The 10894-nt window shown below is 50.0% G+C and overlaps 1 protein-coding gene across 1 annotated transcript in view; it reads right to left on the reverse strand.

Annotated features, from left to right (window-relative positions):
- Positions 1 to 9468: 9468 nt before the first annotated feature.
- The window catches only part of LOC123105622 (uncharacterized), a 5639-nt gene continuing 4213 nt past the window's right edge, over positions 9469 to 10894 (reverse strand). Inside the window, exons 2-3 of the mRNA XM_044527719.1 lie at positions 10308 to 10362; positions 9469 to 9820 (exon numbers count right to left, since the gene is read on the reverse strand). Coding sequence (XP_044383654.1) covers positions 9622 to 9820; positions 10308 to 10362 — 254 coding nt within the window. The 3' untranslated portion in view covers positions 9469 to 9621. The remainder of the gene's footprint in view (positions 9821 to 10307; positions 10363 to 10894) is intronic.

The raw sequence follows: 10894 nt of genomic DNA on the forward strand, positions 1-10894 counted from the left end.
GGCAGCAGCAACCGGAGAGCTGAGTGGTGTGTGTGTCATGGTGACGGGCGGAGAGCTAGGTGGGTGTGCAACCGTGAGAGGTGGGGAAGTGGTAGGGCATGGTTGGGATCGCTGCGAGCGAGGCCGGCGGGGAACGACTGGCAGGGGTAGCTGATCAGTTTCTTCGTCAGGAGGTGTGGTTTCAGTGGTGGCATGTGAGAAGGGGAAGTGGGTCTCGTCGAAGACGACATGACGTGAGACGAGAACGCGGTTGTTTGTGCGATCGAGGCAGCTGTATCCCTTGTGCTCGAAGGAATAGCCGAGGAAGACACAAGCTGCAGAGCGCGGGGCAAGTTTGTGCGGGGTAGTGGCTATGATGTTAGGGTAGCAGAGACACCCAAACACGCGCAACGATGCATAGTCAGGGTGAGTGCCGTGGAGGAGGAAGAAGAGGGTGTGGTCGTGGCGAGTGCGGCACGAGCGACGATTGAGGAGGAATGTGGCCGTGTTAAGAGCTTCGGCCCAGTACGTGAACGGCATGGATGCGTGCGTGAGGAGCGAGCGAACAGTGTCATTTAGGGTGCGGAGTACTCGCTCAGCTCGCCCGTTTTGTGGCGATGTGTATGGGCAAGACAAACGGAGAGAGATGCCCTCGTCGGAGAGGAAGGCCCGAGCAGCATGGTTCTCGAACTCTCGTCCGTTGTCGCACTGGAGAGCGAGTAAGTTCAGGTTGAACTGTCGACGAGTGAAGCGGGCAAATGATCGTATAAGCAGGAACGCTTCAGATTTGCGATGGAGAGGATATGTCCACACAAAGTGACTATAATCGTCAAGAAGAACAAGATAATACTGCTTGCCCAATACGCTGGGCACGGGCGAGGTCCAAACATCGCAGTGCACTAACTGAAAAGGAAAGTACGACACATGTTCTGAAGAAGAAAACGGGAGCCTAATGCTGTTGCCTAACTGACAGGCATGGCAAATGGATGACGGCGAGCCGGGGAGATGGACAGAGAAGGCACGCAGCGTGCGGTGGAGAACGTCGTGGCCGGGGTGACCCAGTCGCTGATGCCACCGGTCCGGCGAGACGACAGTTGCAGCGAGGGCGAGGTGGCGATCGGGCTGCGTGACTGGGTAGATTTCGTCGTCAGATTTACACTGGAGGATCACCCGCTTCGTCCTTCGATCCTTGACAAAGAAACCCACATCATCAAATTCAACATTAACGGGATTGTCACGAGATAATTTCTTGACAGAGACAAGGTTTTTGATGAGGTTGGGAGAGACGAGAACATGGCGCAGTGTAAGAGGATCAGCGGACGTGGAAATGTGGGCAGTGCCAGAGTGTGTGACCGTGAACGATGATCCATCGCCAACTACTATACGAGAAGAATGACAAGGGCTGGAGGAGGTGAGCAAACCTGACGACGAGGCCATGTGCGAGGATGCTCCAATGTCCAGGTACCAGTCCCCGCTAGGCTGCGGCGGCTGCGGCTGCTGGACGTGCATGTTGTTGAGGGCGTGCACCAGCGCAGACTGGTCCCAGCCAGCCTGAGCAGAGGACGAGGACGCCCCCACCGAGAGCGTGCTGTAGAGAGGGTGAGGTGGGACGACACCGGGGGTCCAGTGTGCGGGGAGTGCGCCGTACGAGGCCGATGGCGGAGCGGAGTAGTGTGAGGCCACACCAGCGAATGGTGCGTGTCCACTAGAGCGAGGGCCACCCGCGCCAGGGGCGTGTGGGCGCCACGGCACCGGCCAGGCGTGGACCATGCTGGTCCAGGGCGCGTGAGCAGACGGGGAGGGGCAGGCGGGCGCGCCGCGGGCACGCTGTTGCTGCTGCTGCCGATCTCCATCGGCGCCTTTCCTTTGCCCTTGTTGCGGCCACCACCGCCACCACGATGGTTCGAGCCACTGCCGCTGCCTGCGGCACCCCCGCCGGAGTTGGTGCTGGCAGGAGCGCGGGCGGCGTGAAGGACGATGTCGCTGGACGGCTCCGCGGACTGGCGGCTCTCCTTGAGGAGGAGGAAAGCGCGGCAATGGAGGAAGGAGGGAAAGGGTGTCTGCATCGTCAGGATGGGCACGGCGTAGCGCAGGCGTGGATGAAGGCCGCGAAACATGTTGAGGACCTGCTCGCGGTCACCGACGGGCTCACCAAGGTCGGCGAGGCGATCGGCGCAGTCCTTCAGGCACGCGAAGTAGGAGAGGATCGAGCCAGATTCTTTCTCGTTACGGCGGAAGTCGGTGGCGAGGAAGACCGCCTGATGCTCCCTGTTCTCCAAAAAAATGGAGGTGATCGCCGCCCAGAGTTCCGCGGCCGTGGCGCCGCGGCAGTGCACAAGCCCGAAGATCTCTGGGCTGATGCGGTTGTAGAGCCAGGAGACAATATGGGCATCGTCCTGTAGCCAGAGAGGATCAGCGGGCCGCGGCGCCCCATTGTTGTGGGCAACGACACCGCTCTTCTGGAAGGTGACCTCGAATAGGGTGCGCCACTGGGAGAAGTTGGGTGGCTGCAAGGAAAGAACGATGGGGACATGCTGGTTGATGTAGATGGCAGCGAGGTGGGAGGGCGGCGGCGCAAGGTGCAAGTCGGGGGCGCCGGCGCCCAGGATGATGGTGACGTTGCGCGAGGACGCTGCAAGAGCTGAGGGGGTGAGGAGCACGTCACGGCTCGGTGTGGCAGCAGCGGCGGCAGCAAAGGCACCGTGAAGACCACGGTTGGGAGGGGGTGGGTGGTGGAGGAGGCGGCGGCGATGGGGCAGCCATGTCGCCGGCAGGAGGAGGCAGCGGAAGGCAGTTAGCGACGCTGTTGAGGCCTAGCGTCTGATACCATGTAGACGAGGGGAGGAATGAGAGAATGTACCTTAGGTGCTCTCGAGTGTATTACTCAGGCTAATATAGCCGGGTTACAGAGGGGCGCCGAGCGCAGTTACATGAGGCGCGAGGTGGTGCTACAACGTGGGTATGCACTAGTACTCCCTCCGGTCCTTTTTACTCTGCATATTAGGTTTGTCTGAAGTCAATCTCATCCAACTTTGATCAAGTTTTTATAAAAAATTATAGACATTCACATAACAACACCAATATCATTAGATTCATCTTGAAATATATTTTCATATTATATTTATTAGATATTATAGATGCTAATAATTATAATATAAATTTGGTCAAACTTAGCAAAGTTTAACTTTCGACAAATCCAATGTGCGGAGTAAAAAGGACCGGAGAGAGCACGTGCATGAGCGCTAGACTAGAGAAGTTACAGTCAACAAATAGCCCACACCACCGAATCTTCAACAAGAACGAGAAGTCCATCCCTAGCAACACAGCAAGACCCAACCTCTCCACCGTCGATGGGGATCTTGCCAGCGTGTCAATGAAGAGGAAGGAGATAACGATACTCACAAGGCGAGATCGCCGACGCCGCTTCATCCACCTGACGCCTAGCCATTGCTTGATCCACGCGGACCAAAATTGCCCTTTACTCTGCCCTCTGCCACCGACAGACCAGGACGCCTAGCCATTGCTTTATCCGTAGATCGGTGGGGTAGAGACACCGCTCGCATATCAGCAACACCAGCATTGGTAAGGAAAAGGGGAGGCGGCGGATTTGTTTCTCCATATGGAAATCGTTTGTTTTAAACCGACTGATGTTTGCCTCGCGTACACAGTGTCGCTAGCCGTGCGATCAAAGCCGATCGTGTGGCGCTCGTCTCACGCGCGTGCGTCGCCTATCCACTACACGCGTAGCATGCGGGCCCGGCTCACCGCTTTCCATCCCAGCCTTATCCTCTCCCTTTCTCGTCTTCTTCGTTCGTCCCCCATCCCCCCTCTCTCTCTCATTTTTTCACAGGCTGTGACAGGGATGAGTGGGGCTCGATACAATACAATGGCTCACCATCGTTGCTTCCAACCATGGCGTGCACATCTTGCCGCAAGCACCAACCGCTCCTGCAAGGCAAAGCATGACGGGCGATGCTGCCGTCGGCGGGGAAAAGCTGCGTGCCGCCGATCTGCGCTACATGTGCTTCAAGCGGGCTGCGGGTGCTGCGGCGAGGGGCTCGTCGGTGCTGAGTCGTCGTGGCCGCCGGTGCTGCGGTGCAGCATCGCGGGGGTCGCCGCCTCGCAGGTGTTGCTATGGCGCATCGCCGGGGTAGCCGGTGTTTCTATGCAGCGTCGACGGGGCCGCCGGGGCTGCGTTGCGGCGTCGTCGGGGTTGTCGGTGTTGCTATGCAGCTTCGCTCGGGCTGCATTGGAGCGCCGCCGGGTCGTTGAAGCTGCGATGGGGATGGAACGGACTCCGCCGGGCTGCAGTGAAGCTTTGTCAGAGCTGCATTGAAGCTTCCGTCGGAGCTGCAATGAAGCTTTGCCGGAGGCGTTGCACTCGGTGTTGCCATGGAGCAGCCCCCAGTGGCTCCCGGTGCTGCGATGCAGCAGTCGCCGGCGGATCCGTCCACCCGCAGCACTGATGGTGTTGCAACGCAGCACGTCGGCGGCGTTCGCCGGAGTTCAAGGAGTTGCTCTGGCTTGCGTCTCGGCCAGCGTACATGCAGCAGCAGCAGGGCCTCCTTGCCGCAGCGGAGACATCGTTTTCTTGAGAGGAGACGCGTGGGTGTTGAACTGAACGAGAACAGAGGAGGGAAGAACCGAGCTGCCTTGTTGAGATTGAACGGCCATCAGCGCATCGTACGGCTATTTAGACGGATGATTTTTCTAGATAATCATCCGACTGATTTGTAGCAGCCGCCCTCAACCAAATCGAAAATAAAAACATGTCGGAATCTTGTTCTTCCCTGTCATAAATATTAGCATGTTTTTCCTATAGATTTCGTCAAATATAAGAAAGTTTGACTTGGCGCAAACTTAGAAATTTATTTAATTTAGAACAAGGGGAGCAAGATATATTGTTTATCTTTCTGTTTGTTAATAAAAAAGATAAACAATATATCTTGTTTAAATATATTGTTTATCACCTATATGAAAGCACAAATATAATCAAGCTTTTCGACGAGGGTCACAACTGGCAAACTCTTACGAGCTTTATATTGTTGGATCTAATATGCAAAAACTCAGAAATTTCAAACTAGACCAAGCGGCCGGATAAAACTCCAGTTTAGACTCGATAGACAAAAACAAAATAAAACCATTAAGCTATGCGTGAAAGGCGGCCAATTAGCTATGCCACGTGGCGCAACCTATTTGGCAGCGGTGAGAAATCTTTTGCAATTTTTTTAAACGAAGGTGTGGATGATTTTTTAAATGTATTTTTTTAGATGGAGATGAGGACCTCTGGTATTTTTTAAATGAAGGGTTATGCAAAATGGCACTCGCTGGTAGGCTGTTGTGGTAATCTTTTTTTCTTTTTTACATGAAGGAACCTGTAAGCTACGCGTGAAAGGCGGCCAACCAGCTATGCCACGTGGCGCAAGCTGGTTGGCCACAGTGAGAAATCTTTTGCAATTTTTTAGATGGTGTGGATTATTTTTTAAATGCATTTTTAGATGGAGATGAGGATCTCTGGTATTTTTTAAATAAAAGGTTATGCAAAGTGGCACTCGCTGGTAGGCTGTTGTAGTATTTTTTTTTTCTTTTTTTACATCTTTTTTAGCTGGAGGTGGGAATTTTTTTAAATGTTTTTTTTAGACGGAGGCTAGGACTCTATGTATTTTTTTTAAATAGAAACATAGGCATAGCTTCCTCTCAAGCGGCGCCACAGGGTGGCGCCCCAATCACTAGTAATACAATGAGCACTGCTATAGGGACGACAAGCTGCTGCCCGATCTTCGCACGATGCATTGAATCAGCCATTGAATTGCATTGTTTTGCTAATCACCGCCGTTCAAATTAGGCATCGTGCATGAATCGTCTGTGAACCATCGTGTGCAGAGCATTTCCGTAATACAATCACCGCGGCCACATCATTGCATGCTCACAAACTCGACTCTAACATGGCTAACCTTTCCAACAAAAAAAGAAAAAAATGACTAAACAACATCATGAACGATTACAAACCTAAACTTATTATAAGCTACTTATATATTTACAATGTGGTTCTAGGGTTTTCTTTTCTGACATTGATGGCTACAACAACGTAAATCAGAATCATAACTATACATCTGATCTCTAGAATCACGGTGAGTGCGAGGACGAAGGCCTGGTCGATGCCCGTGTTGACGCTGACATCGTACGCGTTCTCTCCAGGAACGTGCTCGCTCGATCTGGTCACCTTTTGGGTCACCGCGACATCGTTGTCGCTGGAGCTGGAAAACACCTGCCATAAAAAACGTATGTTTGGGCATGTGCCTGTGTGGAGAACATTGTTTGATGACAGTTCGTATAATTTAACTCCCAAGTTGAGAGATCAATCTGGTTAGTGACATAGCATAGCTTAAATGGTTAGATTTCTTGTGTTGGAGTACGCATTCTTCTGAATTTATTTCAGAATTTTCGACGATGTTCATTCAGTCGGAGGAGAGGTTCCCGTCGACTACAAGGTGTGTGGTAACTCCGTCAATCATCTTCTGAGGGATGAGAGTTCATAATATAAAATTTCTGAAAGTTTGAATTTTCTGAAAATTTGGTTTTCTCCTCATCAACCAGACGCGTATTCGAGCATAAGACTCTTGCTGAGCAGGGTGTGCTTCTCCTCATCAACCAGGAAATTCTTCAACCTATGCTTTCATCTCACTAGCTTAGTATGTTGAGAACCAACCAAAACCTGAGCCAGACTAGACTTTCTACTCTTAATTGTAACGCTGTGTTGTAAGAACTATTTGTTTTACTTTTCTCCTGCTTAATATATAGGCAGTGACCTGCCAGTTCCTCAAAAAAATTTGGTTTTCTAGAAGTTAGATTTTATTAAAGGTTGATTTTTCTGAAAGTTTGAATCTCTGTAAATATTGATTTATCTGAAAGTTTAAATTTTGTAGTTTCAAAGGGGGGCATCACAAGCTAATATATTTTCGAAGCAAGGCGATGTCAACAAACGCCAAACATTTACGAGCTTTTAATCATCTTGATGGATCTAATCTGCAAAAGCCCGTAGACATTGAATACGAGCGCGTAGGAAATAATTTGGCTCGCTGCTTTTCTTGGTTCCTTTTCTATTATGCTATATATATATTATATAAAGTAAAAGATACATGCCTGACACGACGCGACCCGATACAAACTCCCGTTTAGACTCGACTCACAAAAACCTAAACCATGGTGATTACATAACCGCATGCTCAGAAACTTCCGAGTGTAACATAGCTAACCTTTGAAAAAAAACATGACTAATAACGACACCGCGAACGATCACAAACCTAAGCTTCTGCTAAGCTACCTAACGCTGGGTAGAATAACGTACAACACGATCGTCATTATACATCTGGTCGAGAATCACGGTGAGTGCGAGGACGAACGCCTGGTCTTCGCCCGGCTTGACACTGACATCGTACGTGTGCTCTCCACCCATCTCACTACACTTGAACAGGCGGCTCACCCTGTTGATCTGCGCAATGTCGTGGCCGGCGAGGACGCAGCCGCAGCCGCGGAAAACGGTTAGCCCGCCGCGGTAGTAGTTGCCAAGGACGATGAAGTCTGCTGGTTTCTGCATGCCGCCGGAGGAGTTGCCATCGACGACAGAGCCTGCTGGTTTCGGCTCGTCGGAGGACTTGCGGAGGAACACTTCGATCTTGGTCCCCATCGGGAAGAAATACCATGACTTGTTCACGGCGTCGAAGATCTTGTCGCTTTCTCTCGTGCTGTTGCCCCTGTACGCCTCCCACTTACGCTCGTCGATGCCGGCCTCCTGGAGATGGATCACCGGTTGGGCTGAGGCTGAGGTGGCGTCGAGGAATTGGTGTGAGCGTAGGCTCATGAAACCCATGCGGGACTCCACCTCCAGCATGGCCTCGCCGCCGGCGGAGTTCTTGAAGGTGAATCTCGGCCCCTTCGGGGTGTATAACTTGGTCACCTTCAACTCCGTCGGGTGCGAGCCCGACGTCGCCAAGAACTGCTCGCCCACTATTGCTCCCTTCACCTTCCCGGACGTCGACGACATCTCGGCTGATTGACTCGACGCGGGTGATCGTAAAGGGGGTTGAGAACGGATTAATTGGGTTGAGAACGGATTAGCTAGCTGCGGTATGTATATATATGCCCGACTGCCGTAGGTTGTTCGAGCATTATTTGCTTGTGTTACAAGATTCTATTCAGAATAGCACACAGCGCCAAAAATTGTTTCCTTGTTGTACAAGGTATTCTGCTGCTCGAGAGCTTTGGTCTGGTTATTAATTAGTCTCGTATTCGGCTCGTGCACTATGGGATGCTGGCGAACCTATGTAAAACAGAGTAATTGCTTACATGGGGATATAAAAAAGGAAATAAAGCTAGTTCTACTTCCTCTTAACCAAGGATTTTTTTTTCCCTTCTTGTACAAGACGTTTTCTTGGGAGATTGTTGTACAAGACATTAGGTCTCAGAATATATTTTTTGAGGGGTCTCAGAATTGAGGTGTTTGGTCCTCACTGCATAGTGAGAGTACACCTACTCGACCCAAAAGACTATTTGGCTAATCGCTACAAAGACAAAAAAAAAATGTATATGCGAACCTATGTGTGATTGGATGATTATAGAGGACGGCCGTATCCCCAACCCACGAGGGATTAAGTCCCGGTGCTCGCATTATTCTAGATTTATTTCACGATTTTCAGCGATGCGCGTTTAGTGGGGGGAGACATTTCCGCCGACTACGAGGCACCTATGGTGTTTTCGTCAAACTCAAGATAATATGCCAGTTAGTTTCTCGGAGGTGCTTATATGGATGGGATGTGTGTTCATAGGGTGAGTGTACGCGTGTATATATGAGCGCATGTGTGGCCGTGTCTGTACCATTATCTAAAAAAATGTACGTTTGGCTCAGTCTCTTGAAGGTGCTCATAGAGGTAGGGTGTGCGTGTGTATGTTCATAGGTGTGAGTGTATACACGTATGTATGAGCGTCTGCGTATGTACTGTGTTAAAAAAATCGATCACTTAAAATTTAGGTCCCTATATGGCATCTTAACCTTTAACTCCTTATTATATACTATTTGGTTCTACGTATTTGGTTACTTTGAGTTTCTATCGTGCAGAATGTTTTGAACTGATTCTTCTGCCTATGTCACTGCAAAAAATAAGGACTATGCTACGTAGCGCCCGCGCGCGATGCAGTATGATCTCGCGGCCGTTCATTTTTGGAAGTTGCCCCACGTGCGGTCCCCCATGTGTCAGAAAAGGAAATCCCACCCTCTCCCTTGCCTAGCCATGTCCCGCCAAAAAAAAGAATGTTTAGGTCTCTCCCCACCACGGTAGAAACCCTGCCCCCAGCACAAATCCATAGCAGTCTGCCTTTTTCTTTCCTTGACCCGCTATATCTCCCAGCCGCCGGCGGCTGCAGGCCATGGCCTAGCAGGGGGGAGAGATCCTTACAAACAGAAAACACACAAAAAAGGGGCAATTCAAGCCATATCCTGAAGGCCATAGATTTTGCCCTGCAACTCTTTGTTGCTGATCAGGCAATATTGTGGAGCAAACGTTGGCAAGAAAATTTCAACAAACTGGGAAATTCCTCCCAGAAAAAACACCAAGGTAGAAGTACTCTGCACTACTATTATCCCTACTAATCCTTGGGCAAAAACAAAACAGAAAATCTTGATTCCTGGTTAGTTCTTGAACTACTGGGACTACCCCTCTGTACCTCCCGTGTGATACTGCTAGCCTTCACCTGTAGTTGCCTCCTCTTCCCTATGTTGAATCTGGATGCTTGAGAAGAAATGCCTGCTCTTGAATTATCTTGCCTATTGTCTTGCACCTTGCCTCTGCACACAAAAAAGGAGAGGAAAAACTGGTTGCGATAAAGCTTATATACATCCCATATTAAGAAAAAAGGAAGATGGAAATGAGAAGAGACTAGTTGCTTACAAAATAAAAACCAGGAAAAAAAAGTCTGAGCTAGTACTACAAGTAGCAATAATGTAAATTTCTCGCCTGCCATTTTTCTGCCAACTAGTAGTAAACATGATATGCCAAGCTGGCTAGTAGTAAAGAGAGCGAAAAACTAGATGTTTTCATTGTTTTATTTACAATTTGTCGCTTATACAGAATTTTCTTCCCTCTTCTAAAAATGTGCATATGGCTGAGCTTGATCTCACTAAACTCCCTGATGATTTTGATGATTGTGAGAAGACTTGAATGCTTTTTAATTTGAGAAGAGACCATGCTATTTATGTTACTTGTTACTAAAGTAGACCATGTTGGTATGCGAAAGAAAAAATGAGAAAACCAAAAAACAGTCATGATACATACTCCAGGACATGGGTGCCGTCCCAGTTTTCAGTATTGTACATCGCTGCAGCCATACCTGAAAAAACAAAAAACATGCATTTAGCTGCTCCATCAGTGTACATCCATGTTAATTGTAGTTCACTGATAAAAAGACTACTGTAAAAATGAAAAAACGGAACCGAAAAATTGAAAAACTTAATATTGCCCAAAAAAATGGTGATTTAGGTTGCTAGGACGATGGGTTAGGCGACCTAGCACCGGGGGGAGCGGGCACATTCGTCTCGGCCAGCTTAGGCGATTTTTCAAGGGGTGTGTGTAGGCGAGTAGGTTGGCGGGTTAGGCGACCTAGCACCCGAGTGGGTATGTAGGCGAGTTTGGCGACCTAGCACCCGGTGGTGGGCGAGTTTGTTTCCGCCTGGTTAGGCGATTTTTCATGTGGGGTGGGTGTGAGTGTAGACGAGTAGGTCGGCGGGTTAGGCGACCTAGCACTCGATGGTGGGCAAGTTCGTGTCGGCTGGCTTAGGCATGTTTTTCAAGGGGGGTGGGCGTGAGTGTAGACGAGTAGGCCAGCGGGTTAGGCAACCTAGCACCGGGGATGGGCAATTTTG

This window comes from Triticum aestivum, chromosome 5A, assembly GCF_018294505.1.
Source record: "Triticum aestivum cultivar Chinese Spring chromosome 5A, IWGSC CS RefSeq v2.1, whole genome shotgun sequence".
NCBI classification, from domain to species: domain Eukaryota; kingdom Viridiplantae; phylum Streptophyta; class Magnoliopsida; order Poales; family Poaceae; genus Triticum; species Triticum aestivum.